Source organism: Nerophis lumbriciformis, linkage group LG30 (assembly GCF_033978685.3).
Source record: "Nerophis lumbriciformis linkage group LG30, RoL_Nlum_v2.1, whole genome shotgun sequence".
Taxonomy (NCBI): Eukaryota; Metazoa; Chordata; class Actinopteri; order Syngnathiformes; family Syngnathidae; genus Nerophis; species Nerophis lumbriciformis.
The window spans coordinates 23,040,205-23,053,878 of NC_084577.2; the positions used below are offsets into that span (position 1 = coordinate 23,040,205).

At 38.6% G+C, this 13,674-nt stretch overlaps 2 protein-coding genes across 3 annotated transcripts in view; both read right to left on the reverse strand.

Annotated features, from left to right (window-relative positions):
• The window catches only part of mnta (MAX network transcriptional repressor a), a 34,075-nt gene extending 32,615 nt beyond the window's left edge, over positions 1–1,460 (reverse strand). Inside the window, exon 1 of one of the 2 annotated variants that reach the window (XM_061925806.1) lies at positions 797–1,460. In XM_061925806.1, the coding sequence (XP_061781790.1) occupies positions 797–863 (67 nt within the window). In that variant the 5' untranslated portion in view covers positions 864–1,460. Of the gene's footprint in view, positions 1–793 lie in introns of both variants that reach the window. The other variant, XM_061925805.1, reaches the window with a different exon arrangement.
• Positions 1,461–8,056: 6,596 nt separating this feature from the next.
• mettl16 (methyltransferase 16, N6-methyladenosine) overlaps positions 8,057–13,674 on the reverse strand; it is a 53,825-nt gene continuing 48,207 nt past the window's right edge. The window contains exons 9-10 of the mRNA XM_061925813.1: positions 8,735–8,908; positions 8,057–8,666 (exon numbers count right to left, since the gene is read on the reverse strand). Of these exons, the coding sequence (XP_061781797.1) occupies positions 8,157–8,666; positions 8,735–8,908 (684 nt within the window). The 3' untranslated portion in view covers positions 8,057–8,156. The remainder of the gene's footprint in view (positions 8,667–8,734; positions 8,909–13,674) is intronic.

A 13,674-nucleotide genomic window follows, 5' to 3' on the forward strand; every position in this document is an offset into this window, starting at 1 on the left:
TTTTCCATTTTTCATACATTTTTGAAAAAGCTCCAGAGAGCCACTAGGGCGGCGCTCAAAAGCCCTGCTCTAAGGTTATATTTCCCCTCTTTAGTTGAGAAGAATTGTTGTACATTATTTGGTAGCAGGTTATAGTTTGCTTTGTACATCATTTTAGCTGTTTGCAATTTTACCAAATCACCGAACTTTAATATTTTTGACTCAATAAATCAAGGGTTTGTATGTTCTCTAAATCCAACATTATGTGTTAATGTTTTTTTAGCTAGATAAGTCAATATTAACACAAAACACCGCATTTGTGCTCAAAATCAAACATAAATGTTGACGAAGCACGCAGCAGAGTGTTTTCGACGCGAGGGAGCCAGTGACTCATCTTCCTCATAAACAATCTTCGGGGAGGGCTCGCCCGGCGCGCACGTGGTGGAAGGGGCGTGGTTTAAAGCCAGTCTTAAGCAACAGGGGGCGTGTCTGGCAGGTCACGTCATCGATAGACGTCGCCCTGCGTGACTTTATGCTTTCCCCCCCTTTACTTTAAATAGAAAGCTAGGCTGCAACCTGTGGCGCGCACACTTGTTTAAAAGCTCGTGACGTGGGGTACGTGGCGGGAACACGGCAGCATAACGTGTAAAAAAAAATAAAAAATTAAGAGCACCGCCCTATTAACAATATTATAGCAATATCTGATAAATGTTAAATAAAAACAACAAGGCCTATGTTAGACGTCCACGCATCAATAAAGTCACGGTGAAAACACGCAGAAATAGTGGGAAAATGATCAAATCCAACATCTTACCACCTGCTCGTTGGTGCTGGGCTTGCAGTTCCAGAAACTTGGCGGCTTCCAGAAGCGTCTCGATGCTCATTTCTGCTCCCCTCGTGGTGAACAGTCCCGAGTGGAAAAAAACACGAAGCAAGCGCAGGTCCGTGGAAGGAGGAAAAAAGGGTAGAAGAATCCCCGCGCTGAGCAGGCAGGAGCGGGGTAACACGACACCCCTCCGAGTGGAAACTAGCACCGTGGGGAGAAGTTCCAAACAAGATGGCGCTCAAAGTAGTAGGAACAAATAAGGTTTGTGAATCACGCAGCGCCGAGTGGCCGCCCACTGACACGGACACTCCCTCGGCGAGCACGCCGGTGGACCCACGCAAAACACGGAGTGGATTTGGAAAAAATATGACTTTGTTAGCTACATGCTAACGGAAGTTCGGCCACGCGCTGTGTCTCGTTCAAACAATGCTAACCAGATTAGCTCCTACAACTTTCTTTTTTTATATAAAATTAATGGCTCAAACAAACGTAATGTCGACGTTTCACGTCACTATGGTGACGTCGGTATGCTTTATCGTGTTGAAATGCGTTGTGTGATGTTTGCGTGACGAAATAATAAAGTTATTTTACCGCCTCCGTGGGAAAAAAGGGTCAAAACAAGATGTTTAATGGAAGTAATCTGACTTCCGCGTCCAAACAGGCAAAACGAGCGAACGTCTCCCTCTGGTGGGTGTTGGGAGGAACTGCAATGGTGCATAATATCCTGCTTTCTTTAAGACCCAAGCTGTTTGTTTACATGCTTTTTTTTTTATTTCTCTTTGCTATTTGGACTTATTGGACCCTAATTAGAATTAATTATATGATGTACTTAGTCCATAAGTAACAAACGTGTACTTCATGTTTAGTGACATGCTAAGTGTGCCGTTAGGGGTGCATGTCTGATGCACCTTTCTGACGTCACGACTCTGGAGACCGATGAGCGTTGTCAGCAGGTTTATTGACATTCAAAAGGGTGAAACTAAAAAGACAAACAATACAGTCAATATATACATATGTTATGCAAATGTATCATATATATGCTGTAATGCTACCTTAAAAGGCATGAGAAGGTAAACAAAGTGAATTTGTACTACGACGCCATCTTAGATGACATCGCAAATTATTGCTAATGAGTATGGCAAAGATCATACATCAAAAATCATAAATTTAGCTCGAAATATTTTAGACAAAAACCAAGTTTCAAAGTTCAACTTATGATACATACCGGCGATGCAACCTTAAACAAAAGATATATGCAGTATTTCTTCGAAAATAACCACTATAAAGTACGTGCTGGCACCGTAGATTTCTCTGCTTGGCTTATGCAACTTCCGGTCAATAAAGTTTGATTCAAACACTTCTCAATGATGTAGTCACTGCCGTGACCACATGATGGCGACAAATACACATGTAATGTTAATTACATAACAAGCTTATTTAAGCACAACACATTTTAACAAGATTTTACAACTTTTAGTTGTAACAGAACACTAAGTCTTATTTTTACACTTTTTTTCCCCAAATTACATTGTATATTATACTCTTCTGACACCACTAGATGGCAGTATAAGTGTCCACTAGTGATGGGTTGATGAGGCGTCATGAAGCGTTTCAACACATTGCAAAACTGTATTGATACTGTGTCACTAAATACTGACATCTGCTGGACATTAAAAATCCCTACAGGCAACATATGGACCGACTCAACTGACACTGATTTTATGACCTAGTACAGTGGTTCTCAAATGGGGGTACTTGAAGGTATGCCAAGGGGTACGTGAGATTTTTTTTTAAATATTCTAAAAATAGCAACAATTCAAAAATCATTTATAAATATATTTATTGAATCATACTTGAACAAAATATGAATGTAAGTTCATAAACTCAGTGAAGCACAAGCTCAGGTTTGTCACTAAAATGTCTGTCAAAAAGAACTGTGAAAAGAAATGCAACAATGCAATATTCAGTGTTGACAGCTAGATTGTTTGTGGACATGTTCCATAAATATTGATGTTAAAGATTTTTTTTTTTTTGTGAAGAAATGTTTAGAATTAAGTTCATGAATCCAGATGGAGCTCTAATACAATCCCCAAAGAGAGCACTTTAAGTTGATGATTACTTCTAGGTGTAGAAATCTTTATTTATAATTGAATCACTTGTTTATTTTTCAACAAGTTTTTAGTTATTTTTATATCTTTTTTTCCAAATAGTTCAAGAAAGACCACTACAAATGAGCAATATTTTTGCACTGTTATACAATTTAATAAATCAGAAACTGATGACATAGTGCTGTATTTTACTTTTTTTTTTTCAACCAAAAATGCTTTGCTCTGATTAGGGGGTACTTGAATTTAAAAAAAATTCACAGGGGGTACATTGCTGAAAAAAAGGTTGAGAACCACTGACCTAGTATATACAATAATATAAACCAAGTCATTGTATTTCATTTAGGATTATTTCATAATTTAATTTAAATAAAAATATATTTTTTGTCTTTTTTAGATACAGTCAAATAATGTGAACATGTATCATAACATGGAAATCTAAGAGAACGTGTTGTGAATGAGGATGCTTGTGGACCTGGATTTTTTTTTTTTTTTACACATTTTTTTTTTTTTTTTTAAAAACAGTTTTTCCAACGTATTCAATTTTAGACGCTTTCTCTTCTTAGTTATTATTTCTCCGGTTGTAGAAAAGACCCTTTCACAGGGCACAGAAGAGGCGTATTGGTCACGTGACCAAAACAGCTCATGATCGGTCACGTGACTTTCTAAAAGCGGTACGCGCACCGACACAGGGTTTCGCTCTATGAGCTCGACGCATGCGCCGATGCATCGGTGTTGCCGGACCCATCACTAGTGTCCACATAAGCGGCTATAAGACCCCAATTCAGTAAGTGTACACTATTTTGGAAATAAGAGCTAAAAGGTGCTTCAGATCAGTGGTCGCCAACCACCGGGCCGGTACCGGTCCGTGGATCGATTGGTACCGGGCCGCACAAGAAATAAATAAATACAAAAATATTTTTAATTTTTTATTTAATCAACATAAAAAACACAAGATACTTACAATTAGTGCACCAAGCCAAAAAAAACTCCCTCCCATTCACACAAAAGGGTTGTTTCTTTCTGTTATTAATATTTCTGGTACATTATATATCAATATATATCGATACAGTCTGTAAGCACACATGATTGTATTTTTTTATGACAAAAAAAAATAAAAATACCATACCACACCCCCAGTCTGTGGGACAAATTTTCAAGCGTTGACCGGTCCACGGTTACAAAAAGGTTGGGGACCACTGCTTTAGAGGATAAAGTGTCATACAAGACCGCCCCAAGGATACATTGGGACCCTAAGCAGTTTTTTTATGTTTTTATTCAGATTTTAATTTAATTTGATACATGTTTTGTACTAACTCTAATTCCTGGGAAATAAATACATGTTTTAATATTTTTTGTGTAACAATTTTAACATCATTAAAATAAAAATGTATAAACCTTCGGTACTCCACTCAAACATGAATTCGAACAAACGAGAGATGAGATTTATGGCTCTTTGGAGGGAGCCGTTCAAAAGACTGCCTCATTATTATATATATATTTTAGATGCAAAATGAAGGGTCAAAGTTACAAGTTAATCATTTTTAATATATGTATTAGGCGTGTGAATCTTTGGGGAACCTAATAATTGGATTTGATTCCTGGGGTGACGATTCGATTCAGAATCGATTCCCGCAATATATTTGGTACAATGATTGTAATAAAAGCGCCTTCTGGTTGCAAAGAGATGGCCTAAAACTTATTTTTAAAATAGATTTTTATTTAAAAAAAAAAAAAATTGTTGTTTAATCGATTGTTTTGAAATTCATGAATAGATTTAGAATCTATTGAATAAGAATTGTGATTTGGATGGAAATGTATTATTTTGTGAATCTTTACTATATATACATGATTGGTGGGAATTAGGGTTACCAAAATGTTGGTACCGGGACCAAAATGTATTTCGATGCTTTTCTAAATAAAGGGGACCACAAAAAAATGGCATTATTGGCTTTATTTTAACAAAAAATCTTAAGGTACATTAAACATTTGTTTATTATTGCAATTTAGTCCTTAAATAAAATAGTGAACATACAAGACAACTCGTCTTTAGTAGTAAGTAAACAAACAAAGGCTCCTTATTTGTCTGCTGACATATGCAGTAACATATTGTGTCATTTATCATTCTATTTTGTCAAAATTATGAGGGACAAACTGTAAAAAATCATTATTAATCCACTTGTTCATTTACTGTTAATATCTGCTTATTTTCCGTTTTAACATGTTCAATCGACACTTCTGTTAAAATGTAATAATCAATTATTCTTCTGTTGTTTGATACTTTAGTTTTGGACGATAGCACAAATTTAGGTATCAATCCGATACCAAGTAGTTACAGGATCACACATTGGTCATATTCAAAGTCCTCATGTGTCCAGGGACATATTTCCTGAGTTTATAAACATAATATAAAAAAAACAGATTTTGTGAAGATAGAAAATATAGATGTAATCATTGTAGTATCAACTAGATACGCTCCTGTACTTGGTATCATTACAGTGGATGTCAGGCGTTATAACTTTACCTTTATCGTCAGTTTTTACGCCAAAATGTGTCCCAAAATGCATCCGTTCTCCCTTTTCTGTCTACACACCGTGTCTGCTTGTAAGTACTCAGTGATTGTGCGCTGCCGAACATGCTCCTCTGCTCGTAAAACCAGCAATGTCATGCCCGTTAAAATAATAAGAATAAATTGGGAACCGGTACTTTTCAGAGTATAGTACCGTTTTTGATTCATTAGTACCACGATATTATACTAGTACCGATATACCGTACAACCCTCGTAGGAATAGTCCGGAACATTAATGATCATTTAATTTGGCTTATGTTTTCATTGTAAACATTCCATAAGGTGGATCCATATACATTGACAATGATATCTCTATTTAAAAAAAATAAAAATAAATTGTGGATCACAAGTACACAAAATATACAAATAATGTCTAACAAGATTAAAAATGTGAATACAAAATTGCTACTCTTAGTACTACTTTACCTGGTGTTTACTACTTCACAAGCCAGTTGCTTCTCATGGTTCACCTAAAAGAGCCCACTCGTTATCCAAGGTCACATCGTTCAAAACAAGCACTGACAACGTGCACTTCAGGAGCCAGTGGGACGTTACAGTCTTATCAGTGAAGGAGCAGGAAGTGGCTAGGAATGAGTCGACAAACCTACCGAGTCATACCAAAAACTATAAAAATGGGAGCCATTACCTCCCTGCTTGGCACTCAGCATCAAGGGTTGGAATTGGGGGTTAAATCACCAAAAATTATTCCCGGGCGCGGCCACCGCTGCTGCTCACTGCTCCCCTCACTTTCAGGGGGTGATCAAGGGTGATGGGTCAAATGCAGAGAATAATTTTGCCACACCTAGTGTGTGTGTGACAATTATTAAGAAAAGAATAACATTTCATATTGAGCACGCTGTCATTCACATACCTGCCAACTTTTGAAATCAGAAAAACCTAGTACCCAGGGTCCAGGGGCCGCAGGCCCCGGTAGGTCCAGGACAAAGTCCTGGTGGAGGGTTCAGGGGGGCTTCGACGCAAAGTGATTATTAGCATTCAGACAGGTTAAAATGTTGCTAAAACCATCACTTTTCTATCAGTCACAGTGACTTTTCAAAACAAAAATATTACAGCAAAAATCATATGGGTTGATTGACATGTTTATTCTGTAAGCTAACTTCAATAGTTTGAAATTATTTTGACAGTTAATGCCAGTTATCCTGTCAACCTTTCACAAGACTTCAATTTGTTAATTGAAAGTATAAACAGTATAAACACTTTTTACAGTAAACAAATGGTAAAACAGTACTAAACAATTCCATAAAAAAAAAAATTGGTGTCATTATTAACTTTCTGTCCAAGCTTGTATAATCTACTGCCTTGTTCAATTGTAAAAAATATTCTGTGCCTAAAATTCACATTTCTATCACAATTATCATACTGTAAACATGGTAAGCTAACTTCATTAAAATTAATAGTCCTGTCAATAGCATGGAATTACAATTCAAATGTAGTTTTTTTGTAAGCCTTTCAAAAGAATTCAAAATATGAAAAATTAATGACAATTAATTTAAGCCATCAGACACTTGAAAAGTGGCACATCACATCTCTAATGTAATCATTTGAACTTTTCAACAGAAATAGCACTGCAAAAATATTAAGGACATACTTCTGTATTTTGGTAGTTATGCTGTCAACATTTAACAAGATTTCTTCAACTTGGACTTGAAAGCATAAATAGTATAAACACTTTTAACAGTATAACAGTACTAAACAATTCCAATAGATAACATTGGTGTCATTACCTTTTTGTGGCTAAAATCCAAATTTTTACTTTTACATCGCTAATTCCTCCGTGTCCGATTGAAAAATCTTGTCTGCACAAGGTGCAATTCGCGTAGTTTTCACCCTTTTTGGAACGGATAATTATTCCCGGATAGGCTTTTGAATATTCTTCACGGAATGACTGCAGTTTTCTTTTCGGTTTAAGACTCGTTTGCGATTTTTCTCCGGCTGATTCCATGATCGTTCGCTCGTTTGGAAACAATGGCAACTGGTGCCTCGTGCTTGGCAGCGGTGCTATAAATAGCCTCGCGCATGGCATTCGGAATGGCTCGATAGGAAGTTACGGGAAGCAGTGTCGATTGTCATTGTTGTTACGCGATTTCGTGAATAAAACTTAAAAAAAAAAAAAAATTTAATTAATGAAAAACCGTATTTTTTATCACTGCAACCGTAACTCGGAATAGGTTGATGAAAACCGTACTAATTACGGGAAAACCGGAGTAGTTGGCAGGTATGCATTCATTCATTCATTCACAGCTTTGTACAAAACGGTGACCATTTCCGTATGTGTGTGTGTGTGTGTGTGTGTGTGTGTGTGTGAGAGAATGTGTCTGTCTTTGTCGTCTTACTTGTTACACAATTGCGCCATTTGTCCCTCGTTAGTGGGACCTGAGTGGGGTGGGAGGGTGGGTGGGTGGTTTGGGTTTTAAGGGAAAGGGTGTGAATCATTTACTGCCTTTAAAATTGTACTGTTTTGACTTGTACTTTTTTCTGTCTGTTTGAAAATGCCAATAAAAAAAAGTTGGAAAAAAAATAAAAAATAAAAAAAAAAATAAAAAAAAACGGTGACCATTTTATCTAAAAAAAACCAAACATTTATTGCAAATGTTTTGGCGATTTAAGCATGAAAATATAGAGATGTAGTCAGAGGAATACTGCAGTGTAAACGTGATCAGGACTTGGCAACAGACCTTAGGAGTGAGTTCCTGAGGAAGGTGCACAGCTGGTTCATCAGGTCTTTGTTGTCACCTTGCAGCCAGTGCATCTCCACCACTGCGGCGCTGTCCTCCTGCAGCACGTTGAGCAGACACTTGAACAGGAAGTGCTCCTCTTTCAACGGGAGCTCGCCCGCCGCGTCCTCAGGGACACCTGTTTCTGACGCACACCTTTTTTCCACACCCGCAACCTTCTCCTTCCCTGCTCCACCTGTGGCCAGCGTGTCTGCCGCCGCACTTTCGCCAACACGCTCTGCAGCCGACTCCTGCGAGGGCTCTTCCTGCTTGTCTTGGCGAGGTGGCGGCGCGCAGGTGGCAGCCGCGGCGCCTTGAGGCGCTCTGGGCAGCTCTCGCAAGTGCCGGGTTTGCTCACGTCGCTTCTGGCGTCCGTGCAGCCAGGTGTTCTCCACGGCCGTCAGGTGGAGGCTCCGCTCGCCCTCCTGGCACGGCACACCTTTATGCAGCACCTGCACCACCCACAGACAAGCGACCCACGTCACTTCCTGGCCTCACTCGCCGCCAGCGACTAACTCACCCGCAGCTCCGTGAGCGTCTTCTCCAGCAGGGATGTGATGGCGTCCGCGGGATGGCGCCCGGTGCAGCCCAGGGCGCGGGCCTTGACCTGCAGCTCTTTGAGAGCCACCTCTGGGAGTGTGAAGGACAAAGGCTTCCGCACTTTCTCCAGCTTCCGCTTCTTACTGGGGGGCGACTGACAGAGAGAAACCAACCAAGAAGACAGAATGTAAATAAAACTCTCTGAAGACCAATTATCTCTTGGACAGAATTTTTCCAGACAGGCAAATTTAGACATGGAGACTCAAAACTTGGAGCAACAAGAAGGAACACCTCTTTTAAAAACACACATACATATATATATATATATATATATATATATATATACATATATATATATATTAGAGATGTCCGATAATGTTTTTTTTGCCGATATTCCGATATTGTCCAACTCTTAATTACCGATTCCGATATCAACCGATACCGATATATACAGTCGTGGAATTAACACATTATTATGCCTAATTTTGTTGTGATGCCCCGCTGGATGCATTAAACAATGTAACAAGGTTTTCCAAAATAAATCAACTCAAGTTATGGAAACAAATGCCAACATGGCACTGCCATATTTATTATTGAAGTCACAAAGTGCATTATTTTTTTTAACATGCCTCAAAAAAGCAGCTTGGAATTTGATACATGCTCTCCCTGAAAGAGCATGAGGAGGTTGAGGTGGGGAGGGTTAGGGGGTAGCGGGGGGGTGTATATTGTAGCGTCCCGGAAGAGTTAGTGCTGCAAGGGGTTCTGGGTATTTGTTCTGTTGTGTTATGGTGCGGATGTTCTCCCAAAATGTGTTTGTCATTCTTGTTTGGTGTGGGTTCACAGTGTGGCGCATATTTGTAACAGTGTTAAAGTTGTTTATACGGCCACCCTCAGTGTGACCTGAATGGCTATTGACCAAGTATGCTTTGCATTCACTTGTGTGTGTGAAAAGCCGTAGATATTATGTGACTGGGCCGGCACGCAAAGACAGTGCCTTTAAGGTTTATTGGCGCTCTGTACTTCTCCCTACGTCCGTGTACACAGCGGCGTTTTAAAAAGTCATACATTTTACTTTTTGAAACCGATACCGATAATTTCCGATATAACTTTTTAAAGCATTTATCGGCCGATAATATAAAACATATATATATATATATATAGATATATATATATATATACCATACTTGCCAACCCTCCCGAATTTTCCGGGAGACTCCCGAATTTCAGCGCCTCTCCCGAAAACCTCCCGGGACAAATATTCTCCCGAAAATCTCCCGATTTTCAGCCGGAGCTGGAGGCCACGCCCCCTCCAGCTCCATGCGGACCGAGTGAGGACAGCCTTTTTTCACTACGGGAGGACAACAGGGTGACAAGAACTAAGTCATCCAGACTAGAGATAAATTGTATTATTATGTTTATCTTACCTAAAAATAAATAGATATTTATTAATAAAAAAAATTAAAAAAAACTAAATACATTTTTACTATATTTTGCTAAAAACATCAAAATTAATTGTATTTTTATTTTTTCTGACTCCTTATTACATCCAGCCATAGAATTATACATTAAAATAAACATTTTTGAAATAATTAATTTTAAATTATCATAATAATTCATTTAAAATGACCATATTTAATTATTAAAATAATTGCTTGTTTATCAACAACTTTCGCATTTTATTCATTACACTTTGAAGCTCTCAGAAGCCAAGTTATGTTATATTCCTTAATATTTATTTATGCAAGTTTGAAGTATCAATTATCCAAACACAGTTTTGTTTGCATATTTTCAGAATATATATATATATATATATATATATATATATATATATATATATATATATATATATATATATATATATATGTATGAAATACTTGACTTGGTGAATTCTAGCTGTCAATATACTCCCCCCCACGCCCCGCCCCACTCCCGACCACGCCCCCACCCCCCGAAATCGGAGGTCTCAAGGTTGGCAAGTATGATATACACACACACACAATTCAGTGTTTCCCCCAGAAAATGTGTTAGTTAAGATGGTGACTCTCCAGGTGGAGGGGACTGGGGAAGGGGGTGGGTGGGTGTAAGGATCGGTGCAACTCGGCCTGTCGCCATCACGTCTCCACCTCGTCGCTGCCACCACAGCCTGGGGGGGGGCAATAGACTACAGACTGCAGTGACGTAGGCCGGCTTCATCGCGTGAAGAAGCCTACAATTTCTGGTTGTGTTTTCCGCTCCATTTGCTGAATGGCGATATACGATATATATCTCGATATTTTTTCCGTAAAGTAAAAACAAAACAGTCATAGTTACCTGAGATACTAAGTACGTCATTATTATGACTTAGTAATTTACTAAGTCAAAATAATGACTTACAAAGTCAAATTAATGACTTACTGTAAGTAAGCGTTTGCAATAAGCGTTTGGAAAAAGGAGTTAAAAGTGGGGCCACATGCTGACATATGTTCAACTCATCAAGCTTAATTTATTACAGCATTTGGGAAGCCTGTAGTTGATTTGTATTATGTAAATGTTATATTTTTATCAACATGTGATAGCAGGGACCCTGCCATTCAAAACTAAGCTGCTACAATACTAATGATTAATGTAACTATAGCTGAAAAAATAGTACAATAGCAATAGGAAAGACTATTCATCCCCGAACACCATGGAGTTCATGTAGGCTTAATGATGCACTTACATTATTATATCAACTATCAGAGACAGAAACTCTTCATTTAACATAATGTCCTTTTTTGCTGCTTCAACACAGAAAAAGGTTAAGTGAAATAACGTAGTTGTTAACTGTAGGTCAATAATGCTTGTCTTTCTCTCAGACAGACAGGGCTTTGCTGTCCGTAACACACACACACACACGCACACACACCGCACAGTGAGCTAACGTTACGCTAAAAGCTAATTAGCCTTCACCTCAAGGACTGCGAGCGAGCTGAGTTGCCACTTATGTTTCTAGGACGTCAACGGGCTCATAGTGATGTTACTAGTAGTTGACTTGGAAGTGTTTATTATACTTTGGGGAGAGTCCGCTGCATTATGCTCACCTGCTAAACACCTTTCTGCTAACTCCATCGTCTCACTAACTCTAACTCACCGCTTTTCTCTAGTGACTCAAAGCGCTTTACATAGTGAAACCCAATATCTAAATTACATTTAAACCAGTGTGGGTGGAACTGGGAGGAAGTGGGTAAAGTGGCTTGCCCAAGGACACAACAGCAGTGATAAGGATGGCGGAAGCGGGGATCGAACCTGGAACCCTCAAGTTGCTGGCACGGCCACTCCACCAACCAAACTATATGCATCCAAATTGTTTTCACCCAATGCCAAAAAGTTGTCTGCTCTGCAGTGTTGTGTTAATTGTGTGCGAAGTGTGTTGAAATGTTTTATTCTAGCATCATACTTTGTGATTTTGAGTCAGTGACTTAGCATCATACTGTATGTTTGTAAATCTTACTCGTGGGTCAGTGCCTCCCCAACCTCAAACCTCACTGCACGTCACTGGATATTAAACAGTAGGCAACATCACACAGCAAACAACACACAACATGTAATAGACACATACACACTACTACTTCGGGGGAATAATGAACAACAAATCTTACAACACCTCGATTGTGGACAAGGAGACTACAGCAATCTCTCTATTAACTAGCGCTAACAATCTGCGAGTCAGGGCAAACAAACACAGCAGAGCTAATGCTGCTCTGTCTGGGCTCTTAGGATAATTACCCATTTAATTAAGATGATACAAAATACAGTCATGAAAACTGTTTGTTGCGTGAGAAAAAGTTACTTGCATTGTTATGTTATGATTACATTCGTCTTAATTCGGCCAGTTAGTGAACTTTTCAACATTCTTATTGTCAAATCCTTTTACAATTTTGTCCATACAGACAATTGTATGCTTATGACGATTTGTAATAACAATCTCAGCATTAAAATTGTTTGAAGTTGTTTTAAAAAGCACTGAATTAGATTTGTTAAAGTCCAAGTGACTCACACAGAAAGGTCCAAGCCCAGAAGTGAAGTGGGGACTTCTACATCAAGTTTCCTGGACCAGAAACCACAAAAACCAACTTGTTGCAAGGTCTGGGTCCTCACTGATCAGTGTGATGCAGCTTGCTGGACAATAAATGTATTAAAACATATCATAAATAAAGGTTTTGTTGTTGTCGTACTGTAATGAAAAGACCATGGTGGATGGCAATATCCAACATGACCACAAGAGGGAGCCATAATTCCACCTGCTACTCTGATGGTGGTGGTTTTCATCACTCTCAGAAGTGTGCTCACCATCACTCAGGAGGCCACAGTGTAGATTTAACCCAGTCAGCGATTATTCATTCCCTCGCTTCTTGAGTCTTTAACAGACATGTGTGGTAAAAGCACTTCTCACAGGAAAATACAAAAATTGACCAAACAAAGTCAGAGCTATTGATCTGTTCTTGGTTTTACTTTCATTAGGTTTCCTGCAGACCAACATTTTTTTTTTTTTGGAATTGGTTTTTAATCGTCATTAATTACTTAGTTATTACATTATGTCTCTATATACATATTTATTTTAATTGTTTTAATTAATTTTGGCCAAAGGGGGCGCATTTCAATTTCTTACACACTTGTTATTACATATGTTGGCCAGAGGGGGAGCACTTCAAATTTATACACACTTGTTATTTCATATGTTGGCCAGAGGGGGAGCACTTCAAATGTATACACACACTTGTTATTTCACATGTTGACCAGAGGGGGAGAACTTTTAAAAGCGACACACAGTCAATTAGAAAAATCCCTCCGTTTTGGGACCACCCTCATTTTGATAGATTTCACCACCAGGGGTGCCAATGAGACATTCTCTATTAGATGCAATGGTTTTGCGTATTGGGACCATGATTTATGTCATCACTT